Source organism: Xiphophorus couchianus, chromosome 9 (assembly GCF_001444195.1).
Source record: "Xiphophorus couchianus chromosome 9, X_couchianus-1.0, whole genome shotgun sequence".
NCBI classification, from domain to species: Eukaryota; Metazoa; Chordata; class Actinopteri; order Cyprinodontiformes; family Poeciliidae; genus Xiphophorus; species Xiphophorus couchianus.
In genome coordinates, this window is record NC_040236.1 from 6567792 (window position 1) to 6579967 (window position 12176).

General features: G+C 37.8%; 1 protein-coding gene across 2 annotated transcripts in view; it reads left to right on the forward strand.

The window, feature by feature from the left end:
- Window positions 1-12176, forward strand: part of exoc2 (exocyst complex component 2) — a 60138-nt gene that overhangs the window by 30658 nt on the left and 17304 nt on the right. For both annotated transcript variants that reach the window (XM_028027808.1, XM_028027807.1), the window contains 5 exons: window positions 3033-3113; window positions 4804-4949; window positions 6709-6790; window positions 6898-7000; window positions 9498-9616. In XM_028027808.1, the coding sequence (XP_027883609.1) occupies window positions 3033-3113; window positions 4804-4949; window positions 6709-6790; window positions 6898-7000; window positions 9498-9616 (531 nt within the window). The remainder of the gene's footprint in view (window positions 1-3032; window positions 3114-4803; window positions 4950-6708; window positions 6791-6897; window positions 7001-9497; window positions 9617-12176) is intronic.

Genomic DNA, 12176 nt, shown 5'->3' on the forward strand with positions numbered 1-12176 from the left:
TAGCTGTTTTTCTCTTTAGTTCACTATAGATATTTCTAACAATTAAAATAGTCATTTATTATAAAATCTGACTTTTGTATTTCAGAAACAAAAAGATCTGCAAAATGCCTTGCTGTTTTGGGATAGTTTGCAAGTACTTTGTCCTACGTAGTTTGTATTTATGTGTATGGAGGATATAAGACATGGAAAACTTTGCATATTTTGAAACCAACATCACGTTTTCGTAATGTGTTGAAAATATAAACTGAAATGTCTCATTAAATTAATATATAATGCTGTTTACTAGTACTTGGATAAACTATGTTTTGCTGACATGTTAGATAAGATATCCTTGATGAACGCTCCTTCACTTTTATATAATTTATGTGGCAGCATTTTGGTGATCTAGCCAGTATGACCTTAGCATTTTTACATAGTACATTGATAAATAGCACTTAATAGCAGCATGTTTTCCAATATATTAATATTTATTGATGCTCTCATAGACCTACTAGTGGAAAAAGGTAGTCTAAATACCAATCCAAACAAGGTTGTTGGTTTCGGGGTCTGCAGACCTCATTAGGTTTTTTGCTATCACAATAAATAACAATTTGTATCCTGTTAGAGAAGCATCACGATAATGATAAACAATACAATAATAATCTATCCCAAGTTGTGAGTTGAAAAAAGAAATGGTGACCAGATACAAACTATTTGTAAACACTTTTAGAAACCATTACTGCTGCCTGGTAGCAATTTAATGCTATATAACTTTTATTTTATAGAGTCAGGACTGCATTTGATCATCTCTAGTTTAAAATCTAAAGTTTGTTCAAACCTCAACTGGATAGTTTTATACTGAATTCTCTCTAACAGAATTGTATTATGTGAAAACAGAATAAATGGTGATACACCAGTCAGCTGACCTGTGATCAAAATCTGGCACTTCCCTTTGATTAGCTTTGACTGGTGATCATCCAGTCCGATAGTGAAAAATCGGTTTTGTTTTTTGCAATTCAATAATTAAATAAAAACTAAGAATAATTTTCTAATCTTTTAATTCCTTTTTTTTTTTTGATTGACTCTAAAATTCTATGTTTATCAAGAAATCAGCAGTATTATTTTCTTTAAAAAATAAATGAATTATAAACAGCAGGTAATTCTCTCACTTCTTTAGGAGGTTTCATCTCAAACAAAATGGGAAATCAGTATCAGACAGCAAAAGCTCGATTATTGCATTGCTAATTCTATAAAACTATGTTGATTATTTGCAAAATCTTTCCTCTATTTATGAAAACCAAAATCTGGGTAATGGAGTGTGTTTTAGATTTTTTTACAAAAAATTTTTTTAAAGAGTTTAAGGGCTATGGAGGAGATAATTTAGGCCTAAATGTGTCTCAGATAATGCACATATAATTTTCAATCAATTTCATCTTTTATTCTGTTAATGTTCTTATATTTTAATGTGATCAATATTTTCACTTAAAGGGAAATGTCTCAGGGTTTTGTGGAGCATTTTGTCCCTGCACACTGTTTGATCGCGGAGCCTGAGAGACGAGCTGGGCCGATTCTTCTGAGACATTCTCTCTCTGGCTGATTGAATGAGTGACAGGCTGCGAGGGAGGGGCGGGTTATTTCTGCTAAAATGTTGAAATTTGAGGTTTTTCATTGTTGTGTGAAAAGGAAGTCTCCCAGTGATGCAGGAAACGGAACAGCTACCGTGGTCCAAAAATGAAAGATTCCCAGGGCCTGTTCGCCGCGTCCCCAGCCCCAGCAGGAGTCAAAACATCTCCAGCTTTAGAAACCAGGGACACTGTATTTTTATTTTTATTCTTTTTTTTTCTTTTTTCCCCCTCCCTGAACGGTTCCAGGAAGCGGAGTAGGAGCTGCGGCTCTTCCTCAGGACCTGCCTTCGTGTGTTCTCCGGATCTTGACCTGATGTTTAGCTTAACTGTAACGTCATCAGGCCTCTCGGTGGGAGAGGACAGGCAGCTGGCACTGGGGCAAAGGGCAGTCTGGAGACATGAAGCAGACCTGCAGTGTGTGTGTCATCCTTTGTTTTTGGCCCCATCAATCCTGCATACACACACCATCTCTGCTTATTTCCATCCTAACCTGCGTTCAGTCACATTTACTGCTGGCTTGTAGTGACGTCCTTACTGATTATGAACAGTGTGTTTGAACAGTGTGTCTCAGTAATGCTTCTGTCTGTCTGATTCGAGCTTATTTATTTATGGGAATCTTCCCTTTCTCCTTCATTTTTAAAATCAGCTAAAAGTTATTTGGTGTAAATGTTTATTTGTCGTCTTCATTTTTTAGATAGAGTTCTTCTTCACGATGGTGTCGCTGCACAAGTATGCAAGAGATTGTCTTTTAAAGCCTCCCCACCTCTTCGCCACTCTGTCAATAAACTCACCCTCAGCTCTCAGCACCCAGCTGCCCACTACTGAACACCATTTATTTATTCACTGGGGTAGCCCCACCACTCTCTCCCTCCTTTTTCCCCCTTTTTAGTTTTTTTTTCTCTTTCATTCCGCCTTTTTCAAACTCTCTTTCTGGTATGAAGCTCTTCATGCTAAGTGATGGCTACAAGCCATCAGAGGGTTCCTGCCCTCCTTTCACTCTCCTCTGTGCCGCAGTCACTTTTGGCATAAAAGCGTGTTATTTTTTCAAACAAATGAGACGTTTTACATTCATATTTACCCTCTCTTGGTCAAAGGGCTTTAATGTCCCAAAACCACCAAACTGTGCTGTTAATGGCTGTAGTTGGGCGACTTGATCCAGGCCAGTGCGGGGTCACGTCCTGGCAGTGTGGGAACAGTCACTGGTGGGTTCAATAGCAGCATCTGTGAGTGGAGAACCAGTGAAGTTATCTCACATCTACCACTGAGGCAGAGCCTGTTTGTTGTTTTACCTTCAGTTCCTGAAGCTAAAAATGTCCATATCTTTGGTGATGTGTCCCACTGCAGTTAAGAAAACAGAAATAATTTTCATATGTCTGTTGTAATTATGTTTATAATTTTCAATCATTAAAATTATTAATACTCTTACAGCGATCCACCAGAGACTGGAATCAGATGGAACAGAGAAAGTTGAGGGATCGATGACCCAGCGACTGGAAAACATTCTAAATCGTAAGTTTGATTTTAAATTTTGTGGAACGAAACTGATGATGATTGTTTAAAAATTTACACCAGGTACATGGTCTAGATCAGGGGTGGGCAATCCTGGTCCTCAAGTGCCGGTATCCTGCAACTCTTAGATGCCTCCCTGGTCCAACACACTTGAATCCAACAGCTGAATCACCTCCTAAGTGCAGTCAAGATCTCCAGAGTCCTGCTAATGACCTCATTATTTGACTCAGGTGTGATGAAGTAGAGACGCATCTAAAAGGTGCAGGAGACTGGCCCTCGAGGCCTGGAGTTGCCCACCCCTGGTCTAGATGGTCCAAAGACCATTATTTATTTTTTAAAGTTTTTCTCCAGGTACACATACACATTTTGTTCATTTTTAACCTACTCAGTTGCACATATTTTTTTATAGTTACCCTTTATTTATGTAGAAATTTTGCCCTTATTGTTCAGTAAATATATTCTTTTCTGTTTTCAAATTGATGTTTTAAATTTTGCTTATTAATTTTATACATATTCTTAGCCATTTGTATCTATATTAATCTATTTTCATTTAAATGTAAGTATTAGAGCACCACTTAAAAAGGAATTTCTGTTATAGGTAAAGTGACTGGGCAGATTTGTTTTGCTGACAAGAGAGATCAGCAATAATTTAAAAATATAAATATAAAAAATATAAAATCAGTACATACACACACAAAAGAGATCTTTTAAAGTTACCTTTTGGAACTGACAATGCTTACGTTCTGAATAGAATAGTTATATTTATCTATTCTATTCAGAATCCTTATACAAAATAAAAGTATTTAATAGGAGAATATAACATTATTCTAGTCTTTAGTAGAATAGATTTATTCATCTATTTGACTATAGAACAGATTAGATCAGACAAAGGGAACAAAAACGGACTGACTGTGCCAGAAAATTGGAGTGATAAGTGAAAACTGTAACCTGGACATGTGTGTGTTCTTTCAGTGCCCTGTTGATCTTCCCCACTTTAATAAGCTGATCCCTCATCAAACCCTGTGTCCCACCCTTGTAGGTCATACATGATAATGAGGCCACTCTAATGGGAGGTCAATAAGCTGGCCCTTTTCTCTAAGTGAAGAGTAAATAAATCTCTTAGCCGGACATATCTTTCATCCCTCCGAACCCGGATGTAAAGGCCCATGGCACGGCAGAAATAGAGCTTCGTTCATCCCCCCTCCAAAACCTTGAGCATCAAACACACAGCACCAGTCAGCCAATCACAAATCAGCCTAGTTAAATATGAGTTCCTTAATAAGTGAGACTGGTGAGTGAAAAATGTTAGATATTAGTCTTTACTCAGCCTTTTGCTGTTTTTCCTTCAGGGATTTTGTTGTGGGTGGGGATTTTGTTTTGAATAGAAGAACTTTGTTTTTTTTCTATCTGACGGCCCAGCTGAGGCCACCCACGAAGCCCCTTAGTTCTGCTCAAGTCCCACCAAGTACGCTAAGAGATAGTTGTCACTTTCTTTTGAGCAATGTAGTTCTTGCTCCTATTCCTCTTTTTTTCTGTCTAATAACATCCCGAGCAAGAGGAAAACCAGAGACCGGGAATATGAGGGAAATGTGGTGTTTAACATTTATTTATACAGTATCCCAGTTTCTCATTTTCTCCCACCTCCTTCACTCTCGCTCATAGCTTTTTCTCACCCCGTCTTTTTTCGCAGGAGCGAGTGATACTGCAGATACTCTCTTCCAGGAGGTCCTCGGACGGAAAGACAAGGCTGACTCCACACGCAATGCACTCAACGTGCTGCAACGGTTCAAGTTTCTCTTCAACCTGCCGCTCAACATAGAACGTAACATTCAGAAGGTACTTTACACGAGAAATCCCAGCATGTAAACAGAAAGTACCAAATTCAAAATTAAACCCATCTGATCATTGCTTAAACACCAGCGTGTTGATGCTGTCTCCCCTCAGCAAACCTGATATAGAATATATGAAAACTTTATCCTACTTTCTCTCTTGAGAACAGAGATTAGAGGTTATTAAAATGAATGCTTAAAAAAAAAGAAATCGTTAAAATATATTTCATTGCTTTCCAGGATATTGCCTTGTGCATCGTTAGAAAAAAGCCTCCAATATTGGTGCTCGTTTCATCTAACATTTTGCACTAAGTGTCTTCACTGGGAGTGGTGATCCCATTTCTTAAAGATCTTTCATTCAGATGAGAAACCTGCTTGTTGTTACATCTGCAATTACTAAACAAGGCATAAAAGCCATCACAGATATGCAAGAACAACTCTTAGCAAAGCCGTCAAGGATGTTTTAAAAAACACTGGGTTCCTGGTACATCACAGAGGTTCCCAGGAAGGTCTGAACATGTAAAATACTTCTGTAGCATAACTGTGGTGGATTAATGGAAAGATTTCAGAGGATCGGAGTCTGGTGTGGAGCATGAGTGAGTAACACCATTGAGGCCCTGTGCACACCGACATGGCCTGGTTGCCAAGAATTTGAACCAGGGATTAACTACAGTGATTTCATTCAAGATTCTGGAATATTTATCAGCCCAGCGAAATACAAGTTTGCACTGTAAAAATGATTTCTATGTGCCAAATCCATGTTTGTGTTGATAAACAATGTAAAGTTTCATTGAGTCTTTTTTTGTCCATTGGTAGTAAAGTTGACAGGTAAACGGAAACACATCATACTAAACATAGACAATTATTTTTAGATAATAATGATAAAATAAAAACTGAATCACAGGTACTCACTTCGATGAAGGAGATTACCATGTATAGTAACTGTTATTGTGACGACTGTTATGACAAACAAGGAAGTGACACTTTTAAATGTTATATTTTCCTCAACAAAGGTTGAATTGTCCCCTACTTATTAGTCTTGCCCTGTTAAGGAAGTTAAAATGTGGTCATATGTTTTTTGGCAGATGTTTTGCTCTTGAGTCGAAAGAACACAAGGCCTTCAAAAAATATTGTGCATTTTCTTTAACATTGGGATTGAAATTTAACATTTTTCCATTGTGACAACTCACCTTTAGCATGACACTAGATCATCTTTTTAGTAGATTCTGTAATTTTGCAGAACCTTTTATGAGAACAAAATCTACATAAAACAGTTAAGGGGGAAGGTGAGATAGCCTGCTAACTATTAAATGCCTTGGGAGCTCGTTTATCCGTCTGTAATAATTTTAATACCTGACAGATAACATGCCAAAATGTATGCATTTATTTTTGTGCTGCATTTAAGCTTTTTGTATTTAGTGTTTCCAAAGTCTGTCATAGAGAAATAGAAACTTCCTCACCTGTTCATTTTTATTTGCCACTTTTGTTTGAAGATTGATCCTAAAAGTTTAAAGATTTCCTGGCTTTATTTTAATCCACATTTAGCATAAAACACTCGCCAATAAGACACAGGTTTCAACTCTTTTTCATACAGTTTCAACTCCGTATGTCCTCAGTTTGTCTTGTGTATTTGTTTTGAGGTCCAGCCTGGGTGACTTCAACCAAAGGGTGGAGCTATAGATAGTTTAGCACAGTGGGTGTTGTGATTGATGAGTTATTTGGATCAAAATGCTGCATTATTAACAGATTTTTTTTTTCTCTCCCAGGGAGATTACGATGTGGTGATCAATGACTACGAGAAAGCCAAATCTCTTTTTGGGAATACTGAAGTTGCAGTTTTCAAAAAAGGTGTTTTCTACATTTTTTCTGCACTTTCTGAGAGGTTTTGCCCCAACAAATAAATGCCACAAAGTAATTTGATGATGTTAAAAAGCTGTTTCCATTTTGTGCTGCAGTTTATGCTGAGGTTGAGACCAGAGTCGAAGCACTGAGAAATCTTCTGTTGGAAAAACTGCTGGAGACGCCGTCAACTCTGCACGACCAAAAGAGATACATCAGGTCTCCTTTCAGTTGTCTAATCCTCGCTGACTGTTCTTCATCATCTGTCTCTCTCTGTGTGTCTGAAACCTTTGATTTCTTTTACACAAAGGCTTTGCCCTTGTGCTTTGAACAGTCATTATTTTGCGTTCAACCTCAAAATATCCAATACAAAGTCATGATAAATCTTTTATATTTTGTTCTTGCTCACATTTTGGTTACTTTTATGTCTGTTTATCTTTGTTTACTAAAACTTCAACCTCTATCCACGTCCAGTTTTTATTTTTTTTGCCTCTCACTTTCCTCTGTTCATGAATCTTGTCATCTTTCTTTTACGTGGTCCTCTTGTTTTTCCTTCTATTTTTCCTTAACTTTTCCGCCTTTCTTTCCCTCCTTTTTTCCCCTCCATCTAACCGTCCGCTCATACTTGCGGTCGGTGCCGATTTATTATTGTTAGTACCAACCTGTCAGGATCACAGAGACCAGCTCCCGACCACATGGTAACATCTTTCATCCTGGTGCATTAGGCACAGCTCCTAACGCCCACTCAGCTCCTGTTTACCCTTCGTGTGCAGAGTGGGAGCTGGGTGCATTTCTTCGTGTGGGTCTCACTCAAACTTTTAAAAAGATGCCACTTAATGAGAAACAAACGAGCAGCTGGTTTTGCCGGATGACGGCACAAGAAATGAGGCCAAATCTCAGAGGTGGAATCAACTGACATCCCAGAGGACGCTTTAGGGACGTCCGGGAAATCGAATCTCCTTGGAGATAAATTAGGATTACCAGGATGGACTGGAGTTCAGATGATCAAAGGAGAGTCTAAATGCCTAATTCATGCATGGCTTTACAAAAACGTCATTTTATTTTAGTCACGGAAAAAATGTTCCTCTTGAATTATTTTTGCTAAATACAAATAGGTCTTTGATTTTTGTTATTTATTTATCTATTTGTAAAAATAGTATCTACTGTGTGATTCTTTGCTTGCTAAGAGTTTTTCATTCTATTATTACAAAGAACTGTTAAACAGATTTGTAGTTATTAAACTTACTTTTTTTCTCTGGTAAGATACATAATTTACCTCATAAGGAAGAAAAATATTTTTACTTTTGCTTAAAATGAAAACGTTGCTTTCAATTTAAGGGGGAAAAAGCAGAAGTAATTTTTCTGGCCCTGATCATTTCTATTGCACATCTGTACTGGACATTTCTTTTCCAAAAGCAAGTCTTTTTCTCAGTGTTATAATTTTGTGGGCAGACTGCTTGGAGCTAAAATTACTTGTTATGTTTGATGCAACATTGCAAAATTTACTCTGCATATGTAGGAAATCTACAGAAACATCAGGAAACAAAATCTTCTCCAGTGAAATCTTTACATATATTTCTAATTATTTTCTCTATTTAAAATAAAAAAAATGTCAACTATAATTATATCATATTTTTTCTTATTTTACTTATGGATTAATGTTTACATTTTAGTCATACTTATTTTTTTGCTTGTATTTATACATACTTATTTTACTTTATTTTTTTTCTCATATAAAACTTATATATGCAAGTGTTTTAGTATTTCCTTAAGTTTGTGTTATTACTTTATTTATGTCACTATGTTGAAAACAGAAACTAGTTTAGTTATTTTAATTCTTTGTCTTTTTCCTTCCCTACTGCGTGACGCAACTAGTTGTTTCGGCATCTGTCATTTTATCGCAGGATTATAAGGGTTTTTACTGGATTTTTATTTGTCTGTATTGTTTAATATGTCTTGACCGTAATGCTTATTACAAAACAATGTATTACTAATTCTCAAGCATAAAAAATAAAGACAACTTTTCCAAATACTTTTTCTAAAAAAAAAAAAAGTTTTTATTTCACACCAAATTCGTATATTTATATTTATTATGTGTGTACATTAAGGCCAAAGTGGAAACAAAGACACATTCCGTGTTTGTGTGCACAAGCTTGGCAAATAAAGCTGATGTCAAGTTATTCTTGCCTTGGTCTAGTTGTAAAATGTTTCATTTACTTGTAATCAAATTAAATCTCTTATTCTTTTTTTCCATCTACCACTAGGGGTGCTAAGCTTTCAATTTCTTTCCTCTGCAAAGAAATTGAAACCTTCTTTCTGATTGAACATGTGTTCATGGCAATTTCAGGCCCAACAAAATCAATTTTTGTTTGTAATGCTTAATGTTGTCTATCCCCACTTAAAAGGTTTTAACTCTCTGTAGACCATTTATAAAATCTACATAAAGGCATAAAGACACTTCAAAGGATTGGGTAATCAGGCTAGAAAGTCAATAGTGCACCAGCTCTGTTTATCAATTTAATCTGACTTTACCTTATTTTACCATCATTAAAATACATTTCTTTGCTCTTATGTTGAGTACGTGCTGGTAGAACTTTTTAGATTTGGGAGATCTAGGTGGCGATCTATTGAGAGATTAACACAACAATTCAGCCATAATTCCTTCAGTCAGTTTTATTTTGTATTACTCATTTCCCTGTCTGTTTCTGCCCTGTAGGTACCTTTCAGACCTGCATGCCCCAGGGGACCCAGCCTGGCAGTGTATCTATGCTCAACACAAGTGGATCCTGCAGCTGATGCAAAACTGCAGAGATGAGTTCATCAGCGGTGGAAGAGGTGACTAACGGCACATAATATTAGTCTTAGCCTCCTATTTTGCATTTCCAATCATGTCTTTTGAGCCTAGAAGGAGCAGAAGGAAGGGAAATCCAGCTGCGCCTCCGTCACTCCAGCCCTCTGCCCACATTCCCGCTTCATCACTACCTTCCCCACCCCGTTCTGTTCATTGCTCGCGTGTTTATTTTTTCACCAGCATATGAATAAGATGAAAGCAAGGCAACGCTGGCTTCGGATTTGGGTTTCAGGGCCTGATATGTTGCCACACACACACAAACGCTCTCCTTCTGCCTCACACACAGCTTCACAGATGGATTGGAACAATTAACCCCAATTAAGCTGTTCCTCTGTTAAAATCAGCCAACAGAAAAATGTGGATGTGAAACTGTCCGCTCAGGAAGACCAGCGATTCTCCGACCACACTTCAGACACGTACATGCAGAAAAACACTGCTAGAGAGGGGGCTGCTTCACATTGTACAGCTGGAACGTAAACATGTCTAATGCTAAGAGTAACAGAGATTTCCGGGGCTCTGGCTTGATTGATTTGAGGTTTGGTTTATTTTTTTGCCTATTCACCTTAAATGTCATGGCAGACAAAAACGAACATGCAAACTAGAAATTGTGGAGTTTTTCAAAAAATGATTTGAAAAACCTATATCTGACTTTCCCATTTCTACACAATATGGAATCTTCTTTTTGCTAGCATCTAGCTTATAAATGAGGTTTAACTGAAAGGCATTGAAAAAATCTGTAGGTCAATGCACAGTAAGTTCAACTCTGGTTATAACAAACTTTGTTTAGATTTGGTTGCTCTTTCTGCAGCCAGTTACTAGTGCTAGTGCACTTCATGTTTTTCTTAGGTGCACCAGCACAAACGTTAGATGCATCCAGATTTTTGATTGCATCGCATTTGCAGTTTCACAGGATCACTCACTTTATAGACTTTGTCTGATAATCTGATTATTGCCTCCATGTCAGAGCACTGGTGATGATTTTAGGATGGCTGTAATAATGTTTTAATTCTTAATAATGCTTCTTCATTGCAATATAGATGTGATTTTCAACGTCTTGGTGTTGTCTTTGTCTCTGCTATGTTTTACTCAGTCCTGTCTTGTTCTCTGAAGTGAAAAAGATGCAGGATTTTTTAACAGTGCTCTGAACATATTTATTTTTATTCAGTCTTTTCACATTTGAAATTCTAGATAAAGGTTTTTATGTTTAATGAAATATTTCAAGATTTTAGTCTTGATTTGGATATTTTTGTTTTAAGTTGATGAGAATCTGTATTATAACGCTTGAGGTAATGAGTCCTGTTTCTCTCCTGCTTAACACTACATCTCTTCCCCTCTCTTTCTGTCTCTCACACACATGCGCACCAACACACACCTGGTTATTGTTTACCATCTCCTCTTTTCACTCTTCAACTGTGAGAAACCTCTTGAAACGTCTCTCCACCCAGCCACTGCCTGAGCGGCCATCATCTCAAAACCACATCCCCTGACCCCAGTCTTCCTCCACGCCTCGCTCACCTTGCCACATTCACACCCCCCCACACACACACACACACCGTCCTCAACCCTCTACTGAGCGGTGCCTCCACCATCCCTTCTGCTGGCTGCTTCCTCTTCCGCCTTGAATGACATTCAATCACACATGGCGGGGATCATTATTTGTCTTTGATGGGTCAGTTGTAAAGACAGTAGCTGAAATCATTTTCTCCATCTCCTTTGCTTCTTAGTCAAGTTTAGAGACCAAAGGCCGTTCTGGTGTTCATATCGCCCCATTAATCGCTCGCTGAATTGTTCTAAATGCGAGATCCAGCCATCCATCTTTATCAAACCATAAACGGGAACGTTTTCTGACTCGTGAAGAAGCAGAGCAGCACAAGTTGCTTTCATATGACTAAACACTTCCAGCAAACCCCATTGCTGCCATCTGATTCGAGTCGGCCCAAGTCATTTATAAACTGAGCTACTTAAACAACACTTCTGTTCCCAACATCAATACAGCTGATCAGGAATCTTGGCCTGTAGTTTAGTGATGTGTGAGTTTGCTCTGCCAAGATGACAGTTCCCAATCCTTAATGCCTTTTATTGAGATTTTAAGTGACAGACCAGCACAAAGAAGCCATGAAAAGCATCAGTTTCACATGTACTAATTAAAACCTGAAAAGAACTGTGTGTTAATACTCAGACTCTGATAGAGGGTGAAGGGTTGTCAGTCTATCACATTAAAATGCGTCTGATGTTTTTATTAGTTTAATGCCTCCACCCCAGTCTTACATCTTTTTCAGCTTCTAGCAGTTTTTTCTTTCAGAAATATTCTGCATATACCTCCACGAATCTTCCCATCAACCACAACTAATTCCTGGTCCCTTAGACGAAAAGCATTCACACTTCCTAGTGTGTTTAGGGTATGCATACTCCAGCCAGCCTGTATAAAAGCCAAGCTTGTGAAGTGCAAAACTATTATTTGTCCTGGCAAAGGTTTCTCTGAAACTTCTCTAGAGTTGCGATCGTGGCCTCTTGGTCTGTCAGTTCCGTCACACAGTCATGTCA